The sequence below is a fragment of the Syzygium oleosum genome, unplaced genomic scaffold, assembly GCF_021117445.2.
Source record: "Syzygium oleosum isolate NSW1041296 unplaced genomic scaffold, Sole_v2.1 Sole_v2.01, whole genome shotgun sequence".
In the NCBI taxonomy this organism is placed as follows: Eukaryota; Viridiplantae; Streptophyta; class Magnoliopsida; order Myrtales; family Myrtaceae; genus Syzygium; species Syzygium oleosum.
The window spans coordinates 28578293-28595997 of record NW_026607485.1 but is presented as its reverse complement, the minus strand read 5'-3'; the positions used below and the strand labels follow the sequence as shown (position 1 = coordinate 28595997).

Below are 17705 nucleotides of genomic sequence, written 5' to 3'. Positions count from 1 at the left end.
TCGACAGTGCCACGTAGGTCGGCCAGCGTCCATGTCAGTAATATCCGACCAAAATTAGCCGGAAGGATTGAATTGGCTCTAAGTCAAAATGTTTATGACTATATTGGTACAATTAAGAGATTTATGACTAAATTGGCACAAATGCAATAGGTTTAAGACTTTTCTGACACTTTTCCCAATAACTTACTATCTCAAAAAGCGGATCTACGTTGGTAAGTTACTAAGTTCACCAGTAATTTACTATTTTCACCTCTAATTTTCTTTATTGAAGTATAAATTACTAAAAAAGTTGATAGTCAACTCTTGTATTTGACGTTGGTAAGTTGTTAACGTTATGCATTAATCAATTATCAACTAAACGTGTTTATTAATGTTATAATAATTAAATATTAAATTACGTATTTATCTAACAATTTAATCTTTTAAAATAATTGGTTGCGGTCCATCAAAATCTTATAATTAACATGATTTAGAATTTACAAATCACCAAAAAATTATGATGGGACGGAATACTGTTCCATGGTTTTTCCCAAACGGAACAATACATTCATCCATCACAATGCTTTCAGAAGAGATTAAACCAACCTGCCGCCCATGAACTCATCATTTTGCAGCACTATTTTAATGGACGGACAAAACACTGATTACATATAATGTTCTCCATATGAAGACGAGTAGAAACGACCTTCCAACCTCGGCGAATCATCTCACAGATGCTTCAAAAAATTTCACGAACTTCTATCAACATGAAGACAAACTCAACTTGACAAACTAAGTGGTCCTTGGAAAGTAATGTGTCATCCCAGACGGCATGGACGACAAAAGTTTCACTCATGCTCTATTTATATAACTTCAAAGTCTTATAAGCTCACACAGTTGTAAATACCCACTAGAGCGTGTACTAGCTTTTGTCGAGCTCACCACGAATTTTGGTCTATTGGCAATGGCCGATACACATGATAATCTCCACATAGTGATGCTTCCGTGGTTGGCCTTTGGCCACATGATGCCATACATGGAGCTAGCCAAGTGGATTGCCGGAAAGGGTCACCGGATATCGTTCCTAGCGGCCCCGAGAAACATAGATCGCCTCCCGAAACCCCCTCCAGACCTCGCTCCTCTCATCAGCTTCGTGAGGCTCCCCTTACCGGCCGTGGAACACTTGCCAGAGGGCGCTGAAGCCACCAGCGACCTGCCTTACGACAAGGTCCCATACCTCAAGAAGGCTTACGACATGCTCCAAGACCCCGTGGCCCAGTTCCTCGAATCTTCGGATCCCGATTGGATCATGTACGATTTCGCTCCGTATTGGGTTGGCGAAATCGCTTCAAGGCTCGGCATAAGGAGTGTTTCCTTCGCTATTCTCAATGCTGCCAGCTTGGGCTTCCTCGGACCAATGTGGGTTTCGAAGGGGGGAGACTACCGGAAAACTCCGGAGGATTTTACCATGCCCCCTGAAAGACATAATGGGTGGACCGCCCAAGATGGGCCAAACCCGGCCCGTGAGCCACGAGGGCCCACAAGGTAGTTATTTGCCTATCACTATAAATAATAGGCACCCCTTGGAAAAACTAACGTGTTTTTTCCCATATGCAAACACACTCCTTCGAACATAACGTTTTCTCTGCTTTTGCTTCGGAACGCAAACGAGTACGAAAGACGATCGAAGAACTCACAAGATATGTTCGTTGTGTGATATGCCTGTACGATCGGTGATACAAGTTGATGGTCCTCGGGCACGTTTTCCGCATTGATCGAATTCGTTCCGAATATGTTTCGTATGTGTCGATCGGGGATTGAGTTTTCCCACATTGGTATCAGAGCCCGTTTACTTGTTTCCTGATCATGCATGTGTATCATCTCTAACATTGAAGTGTATATTGCTTGTTTTTTCGTTTTGGCCTCGTTTTTGTTCGATTTCTTCGCGTCGCCGAACTGTTCATGCATGTTTCGATTTTTGTTTTTCATCAAAACTTAAATTTTATTGCATAAACAGAAATTGCTTGTCGAGACAAGCAAAATGAGGGGCGGCGCGTTGCCAGAGGATGCCGCACGCGCCCTCACGCGCTTACAAGGGTCGTGCGCGTGACGGCGCGTGAGGCCCACGCGCGGCCATGCGAAATGGCACGTCAGTCGCCGCCTAACCGCCGACGATGAAGTCAGCGTGACGTCATCGGGAGCATGGACCCAAGACCCGACCCGGTTGACCGCAGACCCGACCCATTGACCCGACTCGGTTTACTGTTGACCCGACCCAGTTGACCGTTGACCCGACCTGTTGACCCGAACCGATTGACCGTTGACCGGTCAACGGTCGGACCGGTCAAACAGGTCGAACCGGACCGGTTCAAACTGGGCAGAACGACCCCATTGTGTTCTTTCGGCCCGTTCGAGCTCATTTGAACTCCGATTTGGGCGTTCTTGGTATCGACGTGCTCGTATCGGAATGCTCTACATCATGTTATATTCATATGACATGTTTGCTGCACTTATGAATGTGAAAATGCACGATAAACCCTATGTACACGTACTTAGGGGTATATTCTTTGGCATTTTCTCTAGTATTTCTCTATAGTTTTTTGAAATACAAGTGCTAGATCATATGTATATGAATAAGCATTCCTTATCTTAATATATCATGGATTATAAGTAATTCCTTTGTTCTGCATTCGTTGCAGGAGCAATGGTACATTTGAGACGCACTCCGATAATCCCAAGAACAGCAGCTCAAAAGGAGAGGCTTGAGAAACTAAGAATCAAGCTAGCTCTTTATCGATGGGACGCTGGAGATGATATGATGATACACATCATCAAGGTCAACAAAATGATACATGATATCATTTGGAACGATTTTGTAATGCCGAAATATGTAATGGTCGGAGCCCTAAATGCACTATTCCTGAGGGGTTGGGAAGAATGCTTGAAAAGGTTAAAGAAACCTTAAAGGGTCCAAGCTATAAGATGCTTGTGGAGAATTTTCTGCAAGAATACATAAGGGTCGGGGCAAGGAGAACATCAACCCTTGCATTGAATGGGTCTCGACGCAAATCATGGCCCGGATCTAGGGGTTTTCCGGGAGCCTCTGTTTATGTTCCAAAGAAAATAGAACTTTCTAAAGAATTTTATGAGGCATTTCCTGTCTATGTGTTGGATTGGTACACTTGATATTGTTCTTTTAGGATTTGGAATCAATTCTGTACATATTTCAAGTTGATATTACATGTTCTTAAATATTTGTGAATGTGTTATGAAATATATATGGCTATGAATTTTTGTGATTTCTCATTTTATATTGCCATATTATATGTTATGTTATATGTGGGAAGTTCTTAAAAGTTTGTATAACTTTTGAAGAACCAATTCCTTTACATAAATAATTATGTTAATGATAATTTCAAATTAGGTTTTTTTAGACGATGATTGGGAACATAGTGAACTTTCGACTCTAAGACCTTTTGTGAAATTATTCATTAATATGATTAGTTTATGTAATCATGATGTTGATGAAGCATTTAGATAGGCTTTAATAATTCGTGCGTATCTGTCTGAAATGTTTAGATACGATGGCTTCAGCAACTAAGAACATAGTGACTGAACTTAATAAGGGAGAAAAATTGAATGGCGACAATTATGAGATTTGGAGTCTCAAGATTCAATATGTGCTGGAAGAGCAAGAGGCACTCGAAGCTCTTAACCAGATTATGGAAGAACCTGAGGATGGGACAACTGCCCAACACAAAAGGGACAAAGATGCCTTTGCTGTTTGGAAAAGAAAGAACTCTCTTGCCGCATTACGTTGCTAAGCAGCATGGACAATGACATCATGCGAGAGTTCGGACGTTTCCAGAGCGCCAAAGACATGTGGGCTGCACTGGCATCAAGATTTGGTCGAACTTCTGTGACCAAACTGAGACAACTCACTATCCGTTTCGACGCATACAAGATGTCTCATGGAAAGACCATGAAACAACATTTGAGGCAGCTATCGAATATGATTAGTGAGCTAAAGGATGCCGGCCACATACTCATTGATAAACAGCAGGTGCAGGCAGTAATCCGCTCCTTGCCTCAAAGCTGGGAGCACATGAAGATCCATTTGACCCACAATGAGGGTATCAAAACCTTCGAGGATGCTATGCGACATCTTGAGCTGGAAGAGGATCGCCTCATGGCGGCTAAGCCAGAAACTGATATTTACTTTGCTGGTTCTAGCTCGCATGGAGTTTCGGGCTCCAAGAGGAAGCATCCTACTGGGTCAAAGAAGTAGAAAGGCAAGGGAGCAAGGCCTTCAGGGAAGAAGCCGAGGTATAACCAACGGGAGAAAGGAAAGCGTCCTTTCAAGAAGAACATTTCAAGAGTGAAATGTTACAACTGTGGCAAGAAGGGTCACTTTGCTCGTGACTGTGGCGAGCCAAAGAAGGTAGAAACCCTTAGCATTAATGAAAATGCTACTTATGTGTCTAGTTCAGTGTTTCTAACTGAATCTAATCCTTTGTGGACTGTAGACTCGGGAGCCACAGACCATGTAGCGAAGGACAGAGAAGCTTTCGTGGAGTTCCGACGAGTTCCACAAGGAACGAAGTGGATATACTTAGGGAACAATTCAAGAGTGGAGGTCAGAGGCATTGGCACCTGTCAACTACTTATGCGCGGTGGACGCACATTATTCCTATATGATGTGCTATTCGCTCCAGAGATTCGTCGAAACTTAGTTTCGGTGTTGGTTTTAGTTAGACTTGATTTTAATGTAAACTTCCATAACAATGGTGTAGACTTGTCTTTAGCTACAAGTTATTATGGTTGCGGATATTTTTTTAGATGGTTTCATTGTATTAAATGTTGACTATTGTGAAGTTAATGTTAGTTATTCCTTATTTACATCATCTGATTCTTATGAGAATGATGTGAACGTGTGGCATGCTAGACTTGGTCATATTGGCCAACAAAGAATGAATAGATTGGCTAAAGATGGCTTATTGGGTAATATTAAAAAGGTTAATTTGCCCATATGTGAGCATTGTCTAGAAGGAAAAACAACGCGGAAACCATTTGGAAAAGGAACAAGAGCTAAATTTCCTTTGCAATTAATCCATACTGACATCTGTGGTCCAATGAATGTAAAAGCAAGGCACAGGTCTGTTTATTTCATCACGTTCATTGATGATCATACTCGATTCGGACATAACGATTTGATTTTTCATAAGTCCGAGGTTTTAAATTGCTTTAAAAGATTTATGAGCTTGGTGAAAAATCAATTAGACAAGAAAATAAAAGCATTAAGATCCGATCGAGGTCGAGAATATCTGCCTGATCAGTTCAGATGAAAAGGGAATAGAAAGACAACTGACTATTCCATATACTCCTCAACAAAATGGTGTTGCGGAAAGAAGAAACAGAACCTTAATGGAAATGGTTAGGTCAATGATGGCACAAGCTAACTTGCCCATCACTTTTTGGGGTGATGCTTTGTTGACTGCTGCCTACATACTTAACCGTGTGCCTTCTAAATCAGTTGCTTCTACCCCATATGAGTTATGGACAGGCAGAAAGCCTGATTTAAGCTTTCTAAAACCTTGGGGTTGTGATGCCTATACTCGTGAGTCTTCTCACAAGTATGGAAAATTAGGCCCAAGAGGCAAAAAGAGTATTTTTATAAGATACTCAGAGCACTCAAAAGGATATGTATTCATAGGTGAGCAAGAAAGCGGAAGTATAACTGAATTTGAATCACGGGATGTCATATTCTTAGAGAATGAATTTCCTAAAAAGGGTGAAGTAGATGGAAATTACTCACTATACGAATCTGTGGATCGTGATAGTGAAGTTAGTGGGAGCATTGTGACAAATGGAGAGTTGAATGCAACCCAGTCTCAATTGCAACCACTTAAAGAGACAACACCACCATTATCTAATTCGAGTGGGAGTGCAATGGAACGTGGTGAATCATCAGGAGTACAGCATTCCATACGACAGTCAAGTCGTAATAGGATTCCCCGTCGACGTTTTGACATTGAAGGAGAAGCTTTCATGATCGCCCCACAAGATAAAGATGAGCCGAAGAATGAGAACGATGCTCTAATGTGCCCTGATAAGGAAAAATGGATACATGCAATAGAAGAAGAAATGGAGTCATTAAGATCAAACCAAGTTTGGGAATTGGTTGACCTTCCAAAAGGACGCAAAGCCATTAGGAACAAGTGGATTCTCAAAATAAAGCGTAAGGCTGATGGCTCAATAGAGAGGTATAAGGCTTGCCTTGTGGCGAAAGGATATAATCAACATGAAGGAGTTGACTTTGAAGAAACTTTTCTCCTGTGGTTAGATTTACCTCTATTCGCATTATTCTAGCAATAGTAGCTAGTATGGATCTTGAATTGCATCAAATGGATGTAAAGACTGCATTCCTCAATGGAGAATTAGAGGAATAAATTTATATGGAACAACCTGTTAGTTTCGTTACAAAAGGCCAGGAGCACAAAGTGTGTCGACTATTGAGATCGATATATGGCCTTAAGCAGTCTTCGAGACAATGGTATATACGTTTTCACAATGCCATAATGGCATATGATTTTGTAATGATTAGTGAAGACAATTATGTATATATCAAAAAATCCAAAGATCAATTTGTGATCTTATCATTATATGTTGATGATATACTAATTGCCGGAAGCAGTATGGAGTTTGTTAATATAGTCAAGAATTGGTTATCTTCCAATTTTGAGATGAAAGATATGGGTGAAGCTACATACATTCTTGGAGTTAAGATTTCAAGAGATCGCTCAAAGAAATCCCTATCCCTTTCACAAGAGACGTATGTGAATAAAATCCTTGAGCAATTTCGTATACAAGACTGTAAACCAATAGATACTCCTATTGCAAAGGGCGAAGCATTAAGCGACAGAATATGTCCTAAGACTTCACAAGAAAAGGAGCAAATGGAACAAGTTCTATATGCTAGTGCTGTCGGAAGCTTGATGTACGCTATGATGCGTACAAGACCTGATATTTGTTATGCAGTTGGAATGGTAAGTAGATACCAATCCAATCCAGGTCAAGCACATTGGATCGCCGTCAAAAGAATCCTGAAATATCTAAAGGGAAGTGCCGACTATGCGCTGACTTATCAAGAAAGTGATCTACACCTTGAAAGCTATACTGATGCTGACTGGGGAGGAGATTTAAAAGAAATGAAATCTACTTCTGGATACATGTTCTTACTGAATAATGGCGTCATATCTTGGAGCAGTAAGAAACAACAGTGTGTAGCCTTATCTACAATGGAAGCCGAGTTCGTGGCTTTATCAGTAGCGGCACACGAAGCTGTTTGGCTTAGAAGATTTTTGGATCACTTAGGTGTTACTGAGAATGCTGCAAACCCAGTATTGGTCTATTGTGATAGCCAAGCAGCAATAGCGTACACTAAGGATCCCAAGTACCATGGAAAGACCAAACATATAGATATCAAGTATAACTATGTCAAGAACATGGTTGCACGAAAGAAAGTGAACGTGAAGTACATATCTACACAAAGGATGATAGCAGATCCTATGACGAAGCCGATTTCTAGAGAAGTTTTCCATGGTCATGTGAGATCTCTAGGACCGTGTAGAATATGATGTACTGAATATTGTAATTTTCCCAGAATGTTCACTATTAATGAAGTTTGTTATTATCAATGCCTATAAGTTTGTATGATGTTTGTGAATGTCGATGCTGAGTGCATTATATTGAAAATGTATGTCGGACAGATGAGAGATTAGCCCACTCGCACGATAATCGCCTCTACTCACTGTGTGATGAATAAGAGATGAGACAGTTTTAAGCTTGTTATCTAGGTGATAATTGAGAGCTTAAGCTTGAAGCATGGACGTCGCCTTAACAGAATGTTAAGATGAGGACATATAGATTATTATGTCCGAAAGTGAAATGACCCACATATTTCACTTTACCTGTCTTTAATGCCAGATGTAAGTTCTGATAGATGCTTATGAATAGAGTAGATTTGTGAACTCAAGTTAGACATTGCGTATGTCTAAACTATCATCTGTACGGTATTGAAAGTAAAGACATACACTCTATGGGAAAAGGAGAGAATACCGTAATACGTATTTCATATTACGTATGCATGGGACGACCGATAAGAGTTGGTAAAAATTATGATCTCAATTTTTAAGTCGTGTGAGACTCTTGAGGAAAATAGTTTTTCTCAATTAAAGTGCCCTCACGACTCTTACTTATTCTCAAAATTTCTATTCAGTGTTTGCTATCTTAGGATGTTGCCGATAATCATGATAATTCGGTCTAACGGGGCATTTCTAGAAAAGCGAGTTGGACTGAAATGGAGAGGTTTAAGGAAAGAGGAAGATCAATTTAATTTATGATGTCACATTCTATATTTGTATTCACAGGTCGACCAATTATGATTTTGAGTAAATCATAGTTGTGAATACAATATACGAGATACTAAAAGAGATCAAGAGAAATAAAAAAAAAATGTGACTGATTGATCTAGGGAACTGCATACTAATTCTACTCTGGATAATGCCCAATTTGAGCTGTTATATATTCCTAACAGATGTATAACAACGAGCTCTCGTAGTATGCTGGTCGCACGGATTATTTGCCAATATGAACTTTGCAAGGAAGAGAGTTGTGTTTAGCCCATCGTGGGCGAGTGGAAGATGAAAAACATAATGGGTGGACCGCCCAAGATGAGCCAAACCCGGCCTGTGAGCCACAAGGGCCCATAAGGTAGTTATTTGCCTATCACTATAAATAGTAGGCACCCCTTGGAAAAACTAACGTGTTTTTTCCCATATGCAAACACACTCCTTCGAACATAACGTTTTCTCTGCTTTTGCTTCGAAACGCAAATGAGTACGAAAGACGATCGAAGAACTCTCAAGCGCAAAGTGACACTTAATCTGTGACAATACCGGGTATGTTCGTTGTGTGATATGCATGTACAATCGGTGATACAAGTTGATGGTCCTCGGGCATGTTTTTCGCATTGATCGAATTCGTTCCGAATATGTTTCGTATGTGTCGATCGGGGATTGAGTTTTCCCACATCCCCTAAGTGGGTTCCTTTCCCGACTAAGGTCGCATTCCGCCACTTTGAGATCAAGAAGATTTTCGATGCGATAATGGGCGATGCATCGGGCATCTCAGACACATATCGGTTCAGGGCGGGCCAGGAAAGCTGTGACATAATAGCACTTAGAAGCAGTTATGAGCTCGAACCCGAATGGTTAAGTGTACTCAAGGATATGCAGGGCAAGCCAGTCTTCCCTATTGGGCAACTTCCCCCGAGCGATCCCGAGACACGAGGTGAAACAGACTCATGGCAGTCGATCAAGGAATCGCTCGATGCGCGAAAGAAAGGTACCGTGGTGTACGTGGCATTTGGGAGCGAGGCCAAACCAAGCCAAACTGAACTGGGGCTAGAGCTTTCTGTGTTACCGTTCTTCTGGGCACTCAAGACTCAGGTCAGGGCTGCCGACACGGAGTTGGTCGTGTTACCAGACGGTTTTGAGGAGCGAGTCAAAGGGCACAGCATGGTCTGCAAGAGCTGGGTGCCTCAGCTCAAGATACTCGCGCACGACTCGGTGGCCGAGTTCTTGACTCATGCCGAGTGGAGTTCAGTGGTGGAGGCACTAAGCTTTGGGAGAGCCCTAATACTTTTCACATTCTTGGCAGATCAAGGACTAAATGCGAAGCTCTTGGAGGAGAGACAGATCGGGTATCCAATACCAAGAAATGAGTCCGATGGGTCGGTCATGAGGCACTCAGTGGCCGAGTCGCTGAGGCTGGTGATGGTGGAAGAGGAGGAGAGGCTTTACCGAGAGAAAGCGAAGGAGATGAGGCCTATTTTTGGGGACAAGGGCATCCAAGAACGTTATGTCAACAACCTTCTTAACTATTTTCAGGAACACAGGCTTGTGAAACACCAAAAAACAGCTGGGATTTCCAAATAAGCCAAGAAGCTATGACGTGGATTAAGCGTTCTTAGGCGTGCATATTTGTGCTGCTACTGAGTTATTCAATGTTTGGCAAGACAAAGGTGGGTTGCGTTGTACGTGAAACTAGATGTGTTCTTTCATAAGAGAATTTTAAGGAGAAAGTAGTCTATGCATCATTTGATTGACAAAGTATAATTGAACAACCATATAAGTCATGGGTATATATTCTGTATAACTTTGCGTTTAAAATTTGAAATCTCTCACTTCTGATTGACTTGTTTCTCCAAAATGCCATGTGACGTGACCTCTCCACAAAAAAACAACTTCTAATTAGGACTTTGAATATTCTCTGCCAAATAGTTTCTTGAGCAAGACAATTATTTTTCTAGGGACGGAGATTGATACCGGAGGAGTTGGAGATTTCAAAGTCAACACAAATGCGATAATGAAATTGCTCACCACCTATTGAATCCATCTCAAATTACGGCAAATGTAACCGACGCTTAAAGGAATTCACCAAAGAGGTACGAAGTGAAACTTTAATCAAAGAGTTCAAATCCAAAATATCATTAAAACACTCACTCACCCTCAAGGAATCCTTAGAAGAGTTTATATAGACTTGGAACACCTTCCAAGCATAGGCATATCTCAAGACTCCTATAAGTTTATCTTCCAAGACAAGATCAACAATCCTTAGACGAGATATAGATAAAAATTGACCCTTGACACTACTCCAGAAATAAAAAGATTAGATTGGAATTGGCTTTTTCAACCATATATTATTTGACCATATTGAAGTACAAAAACCGTTCAAAATTTCTAAATAAAGGGGAAAATGACACCACAAGTGCCAAAAAACAATTGCATGCACACTTTGCAACATTGAATGACCTTTAGGACTCATAATTGGAAAAGACGGTTTGATAACTTAGATGAGCAATCCAATCAAGTTAGAGGTACCAAAAGGGAACTAGTAGAAATCTTCTCTATTCTTTATTTCATATTCCTTTGTAAAGGTTTAGCATTGTAATAGCAGATAGTCAAGTGTACAAGTGTAAGTGCGGTCATTGTGTCATGATTGTGTGATCTATCTTGTGAAAGGAATAACACTAGCTAGTTTTAATTTGCAGTGCTAATTACTAATGGAATCCAGCTGATGTTAGGCTATTAGTTAAAGAGTGGATGTAGACTTGGGTATAAAGTCAAACATTGTGTGATCCATCACATTTTCAGTGCTCATTATATGCTTTATTTGTGCACTAGCATCACACATGCTGATAAACATCTCACATAATATGGCTTGTTGATTGTTGTATTATTCCACGAAAGATTTTCAGTATCTTTATTCAGCCTATTCTACCCCCCATTCTAGGTTGTATTGTGAGCTTCAACATTCTTGACTTGGTTAGTTGATATTTGTTAATTAAGTTGGAATTTGATGTTAAGCGTGAATAAGCCTCAATAATGGCATGATGAGATATTGTAATGATCTCACTTGTATTTATAGTTCTTGTATGCCTAAAAGATGTTTGATTGATTTCCGTGAGGTTTGATAGCATGTTGGATGTGAAAAATGCGAAAGTGACGAAACTAGACTCGAGAGTGATATTCACATAATTTATACCATTTGCCGATTATACCCGCTTGGCGATTATACCTACCTGTTAAATACCCGCTTATTGATTATACCTACTTGTAGATTATACTTATACCTACCTATCGATTATACCCGCTTGTTGATCATACCTACTCGTCGATTTTACCCATTGGCCAATTCTACCCAATAACTGATTTGTGACTGGGTTGCCTAACTAAACCCTTTTATTACATCGATGATTGCATGATGAGAAGAGAAGAAGGTATATGTTTTGAAGTGCATGTAATTAATCATTAATTGGATGAGATTGAGATGTACATGGCGATTATTATGTTGTTATGAAATGTACGTGAATAATGGCAATTAAGGAAGACCTTCGCCACAGCCAATTCCCTTATATAAGTATGTGTGAAAGACTCCGAGAAAAGACAAATGTTCAGCCGTCTAGAGACAGGTCTGTACAAAGTTTAGGGGACATAAAAGTCCTATAAATTACACACGACATGAGTTGCTTTGTATAGCCTAAGTTGGCTCGTGTAGCTAGAGTTGAGCATCATCATGTGGTCGCACAATAGCATATTTATCATTGCTGATGTGGAGGATGCCTGTGATGATTGGGCTATCTGGCGTGGCAAAAAAGTATTTATGTTTCCGTTCTTTAAGAGTTGGTGGTGACGATGTCCCGTGCGTCGTGATGCCCCGGGAGTGTTCAGGATGCCTCCTGAGTTGAGATGGGTCATGGCCAATGACGAGTTGGGAATAGATATTTCCCATGTAAGTTGATGAGCTACTATGTGGTATTTGTTTATCATTAAATAATATGCCTTGTGCTTGCATTTGAGTGAATAATCTTATGCAATATTGTTGATGGTTTTCATCATCATATCATGTTAGGAAAGATGGTGCACTTACGTTGTTTGTTAAGAGGATATCCAACTTTAGACTTTGAGATTTTATTTACTGGGCTTTAGCTCACTCCTTTATTTTCAGATATGTAGGATTGATCCCCCGTCACCATTGCTTTTCAGAGTTTCCATATATTTTGATTATGAATATCAAGATGTGCTTGTACCATCATGTGACCTCCAATCAAAGCTTAGCATAGGTCATTTGAAAGCTCAGAATGAGCACATTAAATCACTAGAAGACATCAAGTCGAGATTCCAACGTTCTCATATAGAAAATGATGAATCTTTGAAATCTGACAAAACTGACAGTTTTTGCACTTTTCTAGAAATTGGGCTTAAAAACATAGTAAATGGACTCAAAAAATTCTCAAATTTGGATATGTTATAAACAATGCCTTAACAAAGATTTTCCATGACGAACACGGAATCTAAATATTTCTGTAACTACAACTTTTAGTAGCTCAAAAACAGACTAAAATCTGTTTTCCGGAACAGAATCTTTGCTTCTCAAAGTAAGCTCTTTTAATAATCCAATTCATCTCCAAAAATTTTCAAATTTATATATGTTATAAATACATAATTTCTCAACAACTTTTGTGAAGGAAGTTTGTTTAAATTCGGCCCAGAAAAATTTGTACAAAATCGAGAAAGTGTGAACATCACAGAAATACCCATTCTAGGCAGTTTTACACGGTCGAAAATTAAGCTATCGTACTACTCATATCATGTCCCAAGATTGTGAAATTAAAGTATGTAAAATGTCAAGATGTTTGGAGAAACTTTTAAGAAGGAAGTGTTTAGAAATTCAGATCACAAAAGTCTCCACAAAAATAACAAAACGAAGAGGTACAGAGGATCCGAATCTGAGTTTTCCAGAACAAAAGTAAAATTGGCTCCGATTGGAAAACCACCAAACTTAAACCATAACCATTTCCTAGGGACTAAAATTGAGGATGTAACAGTCGAGGCGTTCAGGGAGGGGTGGAAGGCGTACGAGCCGTGCAAGGAGAGCGAGGGCACAAGAAGATGCACTTGCAAGGGAGGAGGCGGGCTGGGAAGATGAAGGGTTCTTATGTTAAAAGGGGGCAAATGTGGAATTATGATCAGTAAGTGAGGGTAAGATTGGAAATTCAAAAAATTCATTAACTCCAATCTTTTGCATGCCGAGAAAGCTAGAAAGCCAAGGCAAGTGAGAGGGAGCCTTTTAGGTATCAGTGATAAAATAGAGTTTATAGAAGAAAACTTTTAGGTATTCAAAGAGCCATATAATAGCACATATTTCATTGCCAGATGGTATTGATAGATCCCGATGTATTCATGTTTTTCATGGGAGCCATCAAGATCGACTTGGCTAAAAGTAAATAACATTAGCCAATAATAAAAAACATAAAAAAAAATCATCACAAAAAGTTTATCTATTGTCCCGTGATAGCACATATTTCATTAAATGAGCAAATCGATAAAAGAAAATTATTCAATCACCAAAAATTTAGAGAATTATAATCATTCCTCATAAATTACGATTTATTCATTGTAGCATCATCTACTGAAATTAATCCAATCTTCTTGTTGAAAATAAAAAATAAGTATGTTATAAATTTATGGGATAAATGCACTAGAAGTTTTAAAACTTGTCACAAAAGTGCAATTGAGTTCTAAAATTTGCAAAACGCGCAATCAAGTTCTAAAACTTGTCAAATTGATACAACCAAGTCATTCTGTCAACTCTGTCCAACTTGGCTGACGAAAAACGTTTACGTGACTTTTTTTTAATATTTTCTCTTCCTACATGGCAACGATGAGGCTAAATTGTTTTGGACAAAATGTGACTTTTTATACAAATTTTATTTATATTAAATAAAAAAAAAGTTAAATGAGAGAGAGAGAGAGAGAGAGAGAGAGAGTTGGAAACCAGGCGGTGAGGGCTCTGCCTACGCCCCACCATTGTCGGGAAGGGCTGGCAATGACGGGGGGGGTGTGGGGTCTACGGGGGTCATTGGGCCCCAGGCAAGGATCGTCGACCCTTGCTGACTGCAAGCGAGGGCCTGGGCGAGGATCACGGTCCTCACTCGGCGACCTTTGCCCAATTCTAACCGAGGACTGCCAGTGAAGGGGGTCATGAGCGGCGGAAGCCCTCGCCGCCTCGTTTCCAACTCTCCCTTTTTTAAAAAAAATTAGCTTATTTTTTTAAATATAATTCGTATAAAAAAATCAAATTTAAACCAAAACGACGTCATTTTGGCCATATGTTTCATGCTTTAGTCACGTCATCTGTTAGTCAAGTTGGATGAAGTTAATTGAAGGACTTGATTGCATCAATTTGACAAGTTTTAAGACTTGATTATACTTTTTGCAAGTTTTATAATTCAATTGCACTTTCGTAACAAGTTTTAAAATTTTCAATATGCACTTACCCCTAAATTTATCGACCAACTTGTTCTCGTGCTCTGCCCCTCGACGTACCCCACGCAAAAAACCCATGTTAACTAACAGTCAATCATCAGATAGTGAAGGGGTAAGATGAAACGGGAAGGGAGAGACGAGAGATCAACATCTAATCGGATCCTGGAACTTCATGGTGGAAGGAGGACTAGATTGTTGCTATCAGAAGTAGAGGACAATTCTTAATGTGTGGAGAGCGTTGTCTTCGTACAATGATTGGGGGAACCATTTGGCAAACACTGGCCACATGAGATTCTAGATGTTATCGGTAAGAATATCTAGCAACAGCCCACAGACGTCATGGATGAGGAAAGTTTCGCGACTCATGGCTCTATTTATAACTTCGCGGTCTTATAAGCTAAGCTCACACAGTTGTAAATACCCATTTGAGCGTGTACTAGCTTTTGTTGAGCTCCCCACGAAGTTTGGTCTATAGCGCAATGGCCGATACACATGATAATCTCCACATAGTGATGCTTCCGTGGTTGGCCTTTGGCCACATGATGCCATACATGGAGCTAGCCAAGTGGATCGCCAGGAAGGGTCACAGGATATCATTCCTATCGGCCCCGAGAAACATAGATCGCCTCCCGAAACCCCTGCCGGACCTCGCTCCTTTCATCAGCTTCGTGAAGCTCCCCTTACCAGCCATCGAACGCTTGCCGGAGGGCGCCGAAGCCACCAGCGACCTGCCTTACGACAAGGTCCAGTACCTCAAGAAGGCTTATGACATGCTCCAAGAACCCGTGGCCCGGTTCCTCGAATCTTCATATCCAGATTGGATCATGTACGATTTCGCTCCTTATTGGGCTGGCGAAATCGCTTCAAGGCTCGGCATAAGGAGTGTTTCCTTCGCTATTTTCAATGCTGCCAGCTTGGGCTTCCTCGGGCCAACATGGGCTTCGAAGAGGGGAGACTACCGGAAAACCCCAGAGGATTTCACCATGCCCCCCAAGTGGGTTCCGTTCCCAACTAAAGTCGCCTTCCACCAGTTCGAGATCAAGAAGATTTTCGATGTGGTTACGGGCAATGCGTCGGGCGTCACAGACTTATATCTCATGGGGGCAGGCCAAGAATGCTGTGACATAATAGCACTTAGAAGCAGTTATGAGGTCGAACCTGAATGGCTAAGCCTCCTCAACGATATGCATGCCAAACCAGTCTTCCCCGTAGGGCAACTTCCCCCAGGCGATCCCGAGATGCGAGGCGAAACTGACTCGTGGCGGTCGATCAAGGAATGGCTCGATGCGCAAAAGAAAGGTACCGTGGTGTATGTGGCATTCGGGAGCGAGTCCAAACCAAGCCAAACCGAACTGACCGAGATTGCCTTAGGGCTAGAGCTTTCGGGGTTACCGTTCTTCTGGGCACTCAAGACTCGGCGCGGCTCGGCCGACACCGAGTCGGTCATGTTGTCGGACGGTTTTGACGAGCGAGTCAAAGGGCGCGGCATGGTTTGGGATAGCTAGGTGCCTCAGCTCAAGATACTCGCACACGACTCGGTGGCCGGGTCCTTGACTCATGCCGGGTGGAGTTCAGTGGTGGAGGCGCTAAGCTTCGAGAGAGCCCTAATACTTTTCACATTCTTGGCAGATCAAGGACTAAATGCGAGGCTCTTGGAGGAGAGACAGATCGGGTATCCGATACCAAGAAATGAGTCCGATGGATCGGTCACGAGGCAATCGGTGGCCGAGTCACTGAGGCTGGTGATGGTGGAAGAGGAGGGGAGGCTTTACAGAGAAAGCAAAGGAGATGAGGCCTATTTTTGGGGACAAGGACACCCAAGAACGTTATGTCAACAACCTTCTTAACTATTTTCAGGAACACAGGCCTGTGAAACAACTAAAATCAGCTGGGATTTCCACGCAAGCCAAGAAGTTATGATGTGGTTTAAGCATGCCAAGAAGCTATGATGTGGTTTAAGCATGCTTAGGCGTGCATTTCTGTGCTGCTGCTGAGTTGTTCAATGTTTGGCGAGACAACTAGATGTGTTCTTTCATAAGAGAATTTTAAGGAGAAAGTGGTCTATCTATCAATTGATTGATGAGGTATAATTGACCAATCATATAAATAATGGGTATATACTCCGTATATTTAAACTTTGAAATTTCTCACTTCTGATTGACTTGTTTCTCCGAAATGCCATGGGATGTAGCCTCTACACAAAATACATTCTTCTAATTAGGACTTTGAATACTCTTTGCCAAATAGTATCTTGAGCAGATCAATAATTTTTCAAGGGACAGAGATTGATACCGGATGAGTCGGAGATTTAAAAGTCAACACTGATGCGATAATGAAAATGCTCACCACCTATTGAATCCATCTCAGATTACGGCAAATGTAACTGACGCTTAAAGGAATTCACGAAAGAAGTACGGAGTGAAACTTTAATCAAAGAGTTCAAATCCATAATATCATTGAAATACTCACTCGCCCTCAAGAAAACCTTGGAGGAGTTTATATAGACTTAGCTCGGAACACCCTCCAAGCATAGGCATATCTCAAGATTCCTATAATTTTATCTTCCAGGACAAGATCAACAATCCTTCGACGAAATATAGATAAAAATTGACTCTTGACACTACTCCAAAAATAAAAAGATTAGATTGGAATCGGCTTTTTCAACCATTTATTATATGACCATGTTGAAGAATAAAAACCCTTCAAAATATCTAAACAAAGGGAAAAAGGACATCACAAGTGCCAAAAACACAATTGCAAGAACACTTAGCGATGTCGGATGATCTTTAGGACTCATAATTGAAAAAGACAGTTCGGTTACTTAGATAAGTAATC

At 40.8% G+C, this 17705-nt stretch overlaps 1 protein-coding gene and 1 pseudogene across 1 annotated transcript; both read left to right on the top strand.

The window, feature by feature from the left end:
• Nucleotides 1–907: 907 nt before the first annotated feature.
• LOC115692350 (UDP-glycosyltransferase 91A1-like) lies at nt 908–10055 on the top strand. Its single transcript, XM_056320302.1, has 2 exons — nt 908–1449; nt 9062–10055. Exons 1-2 carry the CDS (start codon nt 944–946, stop codon nt 9975–9977), a joined length of 1422 nt encoding a protein of 473 aa, XP_056176277.1. The 5' UTR covers nt 908–943; the 3' UTR covers nt 9978–10055.
• A 5206-nt stretch (nt 10056–15261) lies between these two features.
• On the top strand, nt 15262–16989 carry LOC115692351 (UDP-glycosyltransferase 91A1-like; annotated as a pseudogene).
• The last annotated feature ends 716 nt before the right edge of the window (nt 16990–17705 follow it).

Coding starts and splice junctions, on each gene's coding strand:
- LOC115692350 (XM_056320302.1), top strand. CDS start 944: ATGGCCGATACACATGATAATCTCCACATAGTGATGCTTCCGTGGTTG. Junction 1,450..9,061: donor ACTCCGGAGGATTTTACCAT/GCCCCCTGAAAG, acceptor TCGGGGATTGAG/TTTTCCCACATCCCCTAAGT.